This window comes from Sapajus apella, unplaced genomic scaffold, assembly GCF_009761245.1.
Source record: "Sapajus apella isolate SASKATOON/1434 unplaced genomic scaffold, GSC_monkey_1.0 scaffold41, whole genome shotgun sequence".
Classification (NCBI taxonomy): Eukaryota; Metazoa; Chordata; class Mammalia; order Primates; family Cebidae; genus Sapajus; species Sapajus apella.
Window position 1 is genome coordinate 1,586,701 of NW_022436981.1, and position 10,033 is coordinate 1,596,733.

The window sequence follows — 10,033 nt, forward strand, 5'->3', positions numbered from 1 at the left end:
GCCACCATGCCCAGCTGATTTTTTTGTATTTTTAGTAGAGACGGGGTTTCACTATGTTGACCAGGATGGTCTCGATCTCCTGACCTCGTGATCCACCCGCCTCGGCCTCCCAAAGTGCTGGGATTACAGGCTTGAGCCACCGCGCCCGGCCTTTTTTTTTTTTTTTTTTTAGTAGAAACAGTTTCACCATGTTGGTCAGGCTGGTCTCAAAACTCCTGACCTCCAGTGATCTGCCCACCTTCGGGCCTCCCGAAGTGTTGGGATTACAGGTGTGAGCCACCATGAAAAAGGAGGGCCTCACTTTAGAACTGATTTGGCATTTAGCAATTAAGAACATTGGATGTGCACTTCAGCCTGGGTAAGTGAGACCTAGTCTTGAAACAACAAAAAAACACCTCCTGAGAATTGGCAAATTAAGGTGGTTTCTGGGAGCACAGCCAAACCCCTAGAAAAACATTCAAGCTAGAGTGAATGTGTCACTTCACCTATCTCCTGTAGTACCAGGGAAGTTCATGTTGCTATAGACAGCTCCAACAAAAAATAGCAATTCCCTTAGGTCAGGCCCAGCAGCCACACATATAGACACTGAGAATGGTATGGGCTGTCTAGTCTGGTTACGTCAGGAATAGATCCTTTTCTAACTGGCATCCCATTTCAGAAAGCTTAAAGACCAGGTCCATTGATCACATTTTTTCCTGTTTAGTCCCCTTTGCAAGGTGCTCATGAGGAAGTAAGCATGTGACTGGTTTGAAAAAGGCAGATGGGTCCCTTTCTGTATGAAACTGAGATTTTTACTGACATGCAGATGTGCTTTAGAGTTAATGTTTCTACAAAAGGTTTCTATAAACAATAGAAAATTTCTAGCATGAAGTCACAGGATGTTAAAAATATTACAACACAATAAATACAACTACACCCTCCACAGCCCCAACCAGACAGGAATAGGCAGCTATAAGGTTTGGAGGGAAACACTGAGATCGCCTTCACAATCAACAGAAACCCAGAGCACCACACAGGAAGAGGGAACAAGGGCAAGTCTACGCAGCAGAGAGAGCAACACGCGACTCCAACTTCTGCTTCCCCAGCTTTGCCTTTTCCCAATCTGACCCTGCCTGTGGCCTATTACAGCTAAAAACCATAGCTTCGGTCTACTTCAGCTCTCATAGAAACCCTCTTGTCAGTGCACTGGATGGACAACAGGTCTGTTTTTGGTGCAAAGCACATGGGCACACACTGTGGTTTCTATATTGATTAAGTCTGCCTTACGGCCAGTAATAACTTCAGGGCCAGGTGCCATTTTGTATCCTCTCTGCTTACAGGGCCTTTCAGTGACCTCCAGAATGGACTCACAGTACAGGTTGTGATGCAAAGGCATATATTTTCTTTTGGAAATGGCCCTTGAGAAAAGTAACCAGGGACCTGAAAGACCATGAGATTGTGGAAGGCACCTGGACTTAGTCCTAGGAGAAGACCAGTGGCTTTGCTAGCTGCTTATCACAGATGTAGCCTAGTTGGTCTGGATTATCCTTGGATGACAATGGTGTCATGTGACACTATATAGGGTACTGTGGCTCTTGTGCCTGAGTGGACCCTGAGGCTAGGGAAGCCAGACTGAGGGGTCATTCATGGAAGGGCAAGATGTGTGAGCTCTAAAGGGGATGTTAGCACTAAAGATTGCCCAGTCCTGGTCCTTGGAGGTACTATACTTGATACTGTGCCAAGTTCAGCAGTAGCCTGTACCATGGGTCCCATCAGGTGACCAGGTTCTTGCACAAAGCAAAGTTGAGGAACTGGCCAAGTTCTCTTCAGCACTTAGCACCTAATCCAGACATGCCCCTTAGGAAGTGGGGAAAATTCCCTGCCAGCCCAGCAGCAAAAGGGCTCAGTGGGACTTGGAGTGGTCCAAAAGAAACTCTGGCACAAGTAGTTGAGGGCTGTGCTCTTGCTGCAAGCCTCACTAGTCGCAGTGTTGGGCATAGCACCCCTAGTTACCATTCTGTACAGGTGTGTGGCTGCACAGGGGTGGGAGGACGTGCAGGAGAAGGGCAGCTCTGCTCTAGCTTTTCTTGGAGAAGCCAAAACTCCAAGTAGAATGGGAACTATCTGGGACATTTAGACAGAATGGTATAAGCCCTAACGCCCTTTCTTTGTACTTTAGTATAATTACTTCTGGCCCTGCACAGGGCCTGTTCTCTCCAGCTCCAGACCTGGATCTCTCTCCAGGTTGACCATGGTGGAAAGTGAGGTGGCAGTGCCAGAAGGGACTAGAGATTAGCTACAAAGGGAAAGAAGAGATGACAATAAAGGCCGAGGAAGGATGCCCAAAAGCTTGATTCAAGGTTCAAAGATGGTGGCCAGGCCACCCCCATCATTGTCCAGCACCTCCGTCTCCAGCACTGGCTTTGGTTTTTTGAAAAGTGAGGGAAGATTCTTAATGTGAACTTCTTTTCGGAACTGCTCTCCCAAGGGTTTCTGTGGAAAACAAATGAGAAAGAATTAATGCTGGGCTCTAAGCAGTAGGTAAAGATTATCTCACCATAATGGTCAATAACTACAGCTGCTTTATGGTTTTCCCATACACATGATTTAAGAAGGGGGTTGGGTGCACTAATGAAGGTACATGACCTACCCCAATGCAACCAGCAATGAGGCGTTTGAATTGGTCCTTTCGGCGCTTGTCAGCCACTTTCTGCAGGGAGGGGTTTAAAAGCTTGCAGTCAAACTGGTCCAGTGAGTCCTTCTGTATTTCAGGGATTTGCTCCATTACCGCTCTTATCTCCAGGTACCTGGGGCGCTGGTATCAGTAGGGATAAACTTGCTGGATGTAGGTCTGGACACTGCTACCTTCCCCATTTCCTGCCACACCCATTTCTAAGAGATAGCACCAACAATGATACGGCCTAAGAGACTAGGAGCAGATACTGAGTGATGAAGCTGTAGCCATCTTGCCCCCATGCTTTCCCCACTCACCAGCGCCTCATATATCTGGAAGGCCAGATGGACCAGGGAGGCCATGCACCCGTCGTGCTGCCCGTGCATCTGTAGGCCTTTCAGCACACTGGTGAAAAGCCACGTAACTGCATCTGCGAGCAGTGTCCCTGATAGCACCTGGGGAGACAGCTGTGCTTTAGGGCCACAGGGGGCCTCTCTGAAGGCCTCAGTACCCCAATTCTTCTGAAAGATTTAGTCAATCTGCATGACCCAAACCTTCCATGAGGGGCAGGGGAAAGGGGTGGAAAACCATACTTGTTTGAGGAGAGGCCAGCAGAGCTGTGTGGTCGTCCTCTGGCAGGACAGAGTATCCTTCCAGGCCAGGGAATTGAAGGCTGTAATTAATAGCGCTGTACAAACATCCTAAACAGGAAAGGATGAAGCATTACAATGGGAAAAACAGCACAATTTTTTGATTATTCTTATACATCAGGAGCTGGTGTTTCTTTTTCCCCCCCTGTAAATATGGAGTCCTCGTTTTGTTGCCCAGGCTGGCCTCAAACTCCTGGGCTCATGCGATCCTCCCATCTCAGCCTCCTGAATAGGTGGGACTACAGGTGTGTGCCACCATGCCTGGCTTAGGAGCTGGAGTTTCAAATAGCTAAGCAGGAAAAATAAAAGCCGAAGTAAGTTTACTTCCTCTATTTTTGTTTATAAACAGTCAAAAGAAAAAATCATTGGGAGGCCAAAGCAGGCAGATCACGAGGTCAGGAGATCAAAACCATCCGGGCCAACATGGTGAAACCCCGTCACAACTAAAAATAAAAAAAATTAGCTGGGCATGGCGGCACACACCTGTAGTCCCAGCTACGTGGGAGGCTGAGGCAGGAGAACTGTTTGAACCCAGGAGGCAGACATTGCAGTGAGCCAAGATTGAAGATTGCGCCACTGCACTACAGCCTGGGCGACAGTGCGAGACTCCATCTCAAAAAAAGAAAAAATTAAAATGTGAGAAAACCTGTATGTGTAGGATGGAGACAAGGCTCAGGTCTGGCTGGGGGAGGCTAAACACCAGGGATCTGCATCCGTGTGCCTACTATGTGTTTTCCTGAGAGCTTCTGCCTATGCTGGTATGGGAGACACCATGACATTGCACCTTTTCCCTCGTTTTTTTTTTTTTTTCTGGGGGCTTTAGGAACCAGGAACTTATATAACAAAAGAGTATCAGAAAAATCTCTCCTGATGGCATCACAGAGCAAGAAAAGTAGAAGGAGGCTCCCCGGCTGAGCAAGGAGTAAAGGTATCACCTGGTCCTACCCACCTCATGCTTCATCAGACATTTGCCCAGGTCTGTAAGCTCTGCCATAGCTGAGGGGGAGACCTCTGTGGCCATCATTTCTTCATCTGTAAGCAGGGAGTAGAATGTTAAGCTCCATCCTTTCAGAACAGAGAAGATTATCTTGTTTTGACAGAAGCGCAAAAAAAAAAAAAAAAAAAAAAAAAAAAAAGCAAAGCTGAGTGTTCTAGGCTAACTGGTGCTACGTAGTATTTCTTAATAGAAGCCCATGCCCATGGCCATACCTGGGGAGCTTCCAGGCAGAAACACAAAAAGCTGCAAATGCTGAAGATACTTTGTTGTTGGACAAGTATTTGAGCACCCTCTATACCAGGCACTGATTTAGTTACGGGGGATCAAAAAAAAAAAAGGACAATAGGTCCCTTCTCTGATGGGAGTTAACATTCTAACAAGGGAAATAAGAAAGGAATATATAAATAAAAACATAATGTTGGGTAGTGACAACTGCTATGAAGAAGAGTAAAGCAGAGAAATATAGAGTAGCTGGGGTTGCTATTTTTCATACGTTGGTCATGGATGAGCTCTCAGAAGAGGTGACATTTGAATGAAGCAAGGGAATTAGATCATGTATATAGTTGGGAGAAAATCACTCTAGACAGAGGAATCAGCAAGTGCAAAGGCTCGGAGGTGGGAGTATGACGGAGGCACAGAGCAAGAGGGCTGGTTCAGAGATCATAACTAGATGTAGGATGTCTCCTCCTCACCAGACTGCAAGGAAACCAACCTGATTCAGAAGGAACAATACCAGGAGGCTAAAAGCAGACCTCCAAGGTCTCAGGCTCACTTACCATCTCCATCTGCTGGGGGAGCACTACTGTGGTCAGCACCCTTCTTTGAAACACAGCAAACCGCTAAAGCAAGAAAGCAAGGTTACTAGGTAAAAGGAGGGTATATACTACCAAAAGAGCCACTTCAGGCCCACTGATCCCAACCTGTCTCTGGCCAGGTGAGGAGGGAAGATGTTGGGGATACTGTCCAAGGCATAAAAATCAGCTTCACCAATAGGAATAGAGGCATTCTGATGACCAGACTGTTTTGGTCCTTCAACTAGTGGGAAAAAATTACAGAATTCTCTGAGAGTGAGTGATTAGGAGAGGATGTTGATACATCCTTGGTCTACTTTGAATCTTAAACAAACAAAATGACACAGTAAAAATAAAAAGGAAATTAACAGCCTCCATGCCCAAGAATTTAAAAAGTTTCCCTATTTTGCCAAAACTAGGAAGTTATTCCTAATGAATCCAAATTCCTCCTGCTATTTTAGATTGTTTCCCCATATTCTGGCCTTGGTACAATTCAGCTTGCAAGTCATAAAGTGTCCTTAGGTTGACCAAGGACTGCCTTGGTCTATCTAGTTATTTCTTTAGGGTCTGTCAGTGTTGCTGCAAACACGAATCTTTGCATCAGTCAGGCCTTCATGGGGTTGGCTTAGCGATCAGCTCTTCTTCCAGGAAAATTCTCCATAGCCCTGATTTCCACATGCCACTTACTGATTAGGTCCATGACTTCTCGGGTTAACATCCTCACCAGTTGCTCCTCTAGCATCTCTTGAGACTCTGGGTTTTCATCTGCAGCCTCATCTTCTCCACTGCAGAAAACCAGGGGGCCAAGTTCCACAGGAGTGCAGAAAGGGAAGGACAAGGAAAGCAGGGCCCTAGCCGAACTCTCTGTGACCAATTTCTTCTCATTTGGGTCAATGTTCTATGCACAAGTTGGGAATGGACAGCAGTGATCCACTGAAGGACACTATTACTAGTGACTCTGTCCAGTTGGATAGATGTTACAGACTCAAAATACGTAAGCTAACAGTAGCCCCTATGAAGGCTGGATCTCAGAGTCTGCCTGCTGGTCACAGGCTGTCCAGATAAGCCATCTATCACCTACGCTGACAATGACTACAAGCTACTGCTCTTCTAGCCCTGAGACAGCAGAATCCCTGCCCGCTTCCTTTCCTCATCCCAAACCTGGCTGCCAGCTCATCCACCAAGAAGGGGTGGGTATCCCTTACCACAGCAGGCTCCTCTGGTTGATAACTTGCCATTTCTGAGAAAGCCTCTGGGAAAACACAAAGGAAATAAATGCTAGAATTGGGGAGAGGACTGGAACACATAATATCTAAAGTCAATTCCACTTCATGATTAAAATTAGCCAAGGATGAGTCTAGGCATCAGTGACAGCCTCTGTAGACTCCACACCACAAAGTTAAAAAAGCCATCTATGGTTTCTGTGACCTCTCCCATGTCCAAGATAAGGGTGGTATATCCAACACCTCTTTGCTTGGAAAGAATTAAATTAACATTTTTAGAATTCTTGGGTCTCTAGACATACCTGTTCTCCACCCAGCTGGTCCCCCTGCTTAATTCCAGAGTCAGGATAACAGACCCAGCATTCCTGGCAAGGGTCTGTGAACAAGCATTCCTCTTTTTACCTCTCCTTAGTTAACAGGAGGTTAGGAACAGAATCTGCATCTGAAGCTGCCTTCTGGCAATTAAATCAGTTTACTTCTTTGGGGCTTGCTCAATCCTACAGCAAGGATAGTATGCTAGGGTAGAAGCTCTGCCCAGCCAGTCTGGCAGGGCTAGGGGACAACCCTTCTAGGAGCTCCTGACTTGCAAGGCTCAAAAATGGCCACAGACCTTAATAGTACTCTTTGTTTCCTGTTCCTGACTTATCTCTTACCATATGGAGGTAGGTGAAAAGAGGTCCGAGGATGGGGGATACCAGGGCTTCATAGTGCTCCGGGGGACAGAAGAGCACCAGAGGCTTTACAAAGACCCGTGCTGCAGCAAATTAAGGAATTTTAGTGCCTAAGCACACACCCTCATCTGCCAGGTGGTGGGCTGCACGCCTGGGAGGAATCAATCCCTAAAGGATTTGCCAGATGTCAAAAATATCCTGTGTAAATAGTGAAAAATCTTCAAGTTCCTTTTCTAAAATCCTAAACAGTATTAAATCCTCAATTTCATTATACTCTTAGTTTAGCTGTACTTTCATCAGGCTGCACATTATGGTCACTGGGTTGCCTGAAAGTTGGAAGAAAAAAACAGGCAGGAGGATATCCTTGTAACAAACTCTCCTTCATGATTCTCCTTATAATTTCAGGTAAAAAAGACAGAGACTCAACTAAATAAGGGTCTGAATAAGAAGTACGAAAGTGCTTCTTCTGGCTGGGTGTGGTGGCTCAGGCCTGTAATTCTAACACATTAGAGGCTGAGGCAGGAGAACACCTTGAGCCTAGGAGTTTGAGACCAGACTTGGGAACATAATGCAGATCCCATCTCTACAAATAATAATAAATAGCCAGGTGTGGTGGTGTGCATCTGTGGTCCAGTCCAAGCTATTCAGGAAGCTGAGGTCACTTGAGCCAACAGGTGAGCTTTAATAGCACTACTGCAATCCAGCCTGGATAACAGTGAGACCCTGTCTCAGAAAACAAACAAACAAACAAAAAAAAAGCAAGTGTTTCTAAAAACACAGAAAAGGGATAAAAGTTTTATCTTTCACGGCTGAGCATGGTGGCTCATGCCTGTAATCCCAGTACTTTGGGAGGCCGAAGCAGGCAGATCGCTTGAGGTCAGGTGATCGAGACCAGCCTGGCTAACATGGCCAAATCCTGTCTCTACTAAAAATACAAATATTAGGTTGGGCATGGTGGCTCACACCTATAACCCCAGTGTGTTGGGAGGCCGAGGTGGGCAGATCACTTGAGGTCAGGAGTTCGACCTCATGTAGTCAGCCTGGCCAACATGGTGAAAACTGCGCTTCTAAAAACACAAAAAAATTAGCTGGGTGTAGAGGCATGCGCCTGTAATCCCAGCTATTTGGGAGACTGTGGCATAAGAATTGCTTCAACTCAGGAGGTGGATGTTGCAGTAAGACAAGATCGTGCCACTGCACTCCAGCCTGGTTAATAAATAGGGTGTGGTGGTACACGACTATAATTACAGTTAGTTGGGAGGCTAAGGGACAAGAATTGCTTGAACCTGGGAGGTGGAGGCTGCCGTGAGCCAAGATCACACCACTGTACTCCAGCCTGGGCGACAGAGCAAGACTCTATCCCCCCCACCCCCCAAAAAATTATCTTTAATATTTCCAAGAAAGAGGAAAGTAAAAATCTCCCCCTAAGGAAAAGTTTTGCCCATTTGGACCGTCTTCGTTTTTGCTGCAATCTGCCAGTGTTTTTAATGACATGATGCACTTAGACACATATCCTAATCTCTTCCTTCCAGTTCTCCCTCCACCCTCTGGTTCCTGTGAGCTGTTTCTGTCTCCAATTTTCTGATCTTTTGGGTTATATAGGGACTTTCAAAAGGATATGAAGCATGGGTCTGAGTCGGTAGTCAGGAATATTGTTCAAGTTGACAAAGGCTGAGCTGAGAAGCTGGGTAGCAAGGTCCTCCACAGAATAGAAGTCTTGCTGCATGGAAGGGCCTGCCTTCCCTAGGATATGAAAACTGTAAAGGGGAAAAAAAAGCACTGGCAATGACAAATCCAACATCTGTTACTGCCAGCCCTGACTGTCCCATGAATTTCATTTCTAGCCTACAATTAAGATTTTTCAGCCAGAAAAGCAGCTGTATTTACTTAAGAGAACTTACAGATACAGCATCTTTTTAAACAGATGTTAGCGGCCAAGATCAGTAGTAGCTTTCATTACTATTTAATGTGGACTTACAGTGGAGGATCTCATTAGCTAGGCTGATCAGTGTACTGGGTTAGTGAAGCCAAAGCCCATGAGGGCCAGTTACCTCCCCAACCCACAGCCACTATCCAGCCACCTCACTCCCATGAGAAGTAGGCTGCAAGCAGTGTAGAGTGTAAGCAATCCCCATCACTTTTAGCTTCTGCTTGGGTTTCATCATTTTATACACTAAAAACACAGACAAGTTGGGCATGAAGCAGGCTGGGACTGTGAGGCTCATATGACAATTACAAAAAAAGCAAATGCAGCAAAGCAGGCTGTTTATTTTTATTTAACACTAGAATCATTAATTTCCTATCAAATTCTTGCCTCACCTTGCCTGTACACTAGATGAGAAGTCCAACCCATGGACACTCCTATACAATACATACCTAGGAAGAAAATATGGAGAGGCAGCATTGGTTCCTTACCAGTTTTCATAGAGGGTAGAGAAGAAACGCTGCATTCTTTCCAAGACGGTTTTGAAGACAGGAGAGTCACTGAGTTCCAAGAGAGGCTGAGGTAATCCTACAGGGAAACATGGGTCAGGAACATAACACTCCACTGTCAGGAGTTTCAACTGGCCAACACTCTATAGCAGGCAGATGTGGTTCAGGGGTGAAGACGTGTATGTCTGATGCTGTAACTGCAAAGCAGCTGGCTATGTAATTTGTTACACTCTTTTGGGAAGGAAAGGTGAAAGCTACTTAAGGACCCAGAACTTTGGACTAGACCCAGGTACTCTTTTACTTTTTTTTTTTTTTTTCCCCAGATACAACTTGTACCAAAAGAAATGACAACTCGCCGGGCGCGGTGGCTCAAGCCTGTAATCCCAGCACTTTGGGAGGCCGAGGCGGGTGGATCATGAGGTCAAGAGATCGAGACCATCCTGGTCAACATGGTGAAACCCCGTCTCTACTAAAAATACAAAACATTAGCTGGGCATGGTGGTGCGTGCCTGTAATCCCAGCTACTTAGGAAGCTGAGGCAGGAGATTGCCTGAACCCAGGAGGCGGAGGTTGCGGTGAGCCGAGATCGCGCCATTGCACTCCAGCCTGGGTAAC

At 46.1% G+C, this 10,033-nt stretch overlaps 2 protein-coding genes across 3 annotated transcripts in view; one reads left to right on the forward strand and one right to left on the reverse strand.

The window, feature by feature from the left end:
- The window catches only part of POLR1C (RNA polymerase I and III subunit C), a 42,053-nt gene that overhangs the window by 5,163 nt on the left and 26,857 nt on the right, over positions 1-10,033 (forward strand). The gene's annotated exons all lie outside the window — the stretch shown is intronic.
- XPO5 (exportin 5) overlaps positions 1,362-10,033 on the reverse strand; it is a 49,605-nt gene continuing 40,933 nt past the window's right edge. The window contains exons 22-32 of the mRNA XM_032299489.1: positions 9,401-9,497; positions 8,606-8,742; positions 6,968-7,065; positions 6,297-6,343; positions 5,779-5,876; positions 5,077-5,139; positions 4,253-4,335; positions 3,247-3,354; positions 2,971-3,108; positions 2,630-2,794; positions 1,362-2,472 (exon numbers count right to left, since the gene is read on the reverse strand). Of these exons, the coding sequence (XP_032155380.1) occupies positions 2,335-2,472; positions 2,630-2,794; positions 2,971-3,108; positions 3,247-3,354; positions 4,253-4,335; positions 5,077-5,139; positions 5,779-5,876; positions 6,297-6,343; positions 6,968-7,065; positions 8,606-8,742; positions 9,401-9,497 (1,172 nt within the window). The 3' untranslated portion in view covers positions 1,362-2,334. The remainder of the gene's footprint in view (positions 2,473-2,629; positions 2,795-2,970; positions 3,109-3,246; positions 3,355-4,252; positions 4,336-5,076; positions 5,140-5,778; positions 5,877-6,296; positions 6,344-6,967; positions 7,066-8,605; positions 8,743-9,400; positions 9,498-10,033) is intronic.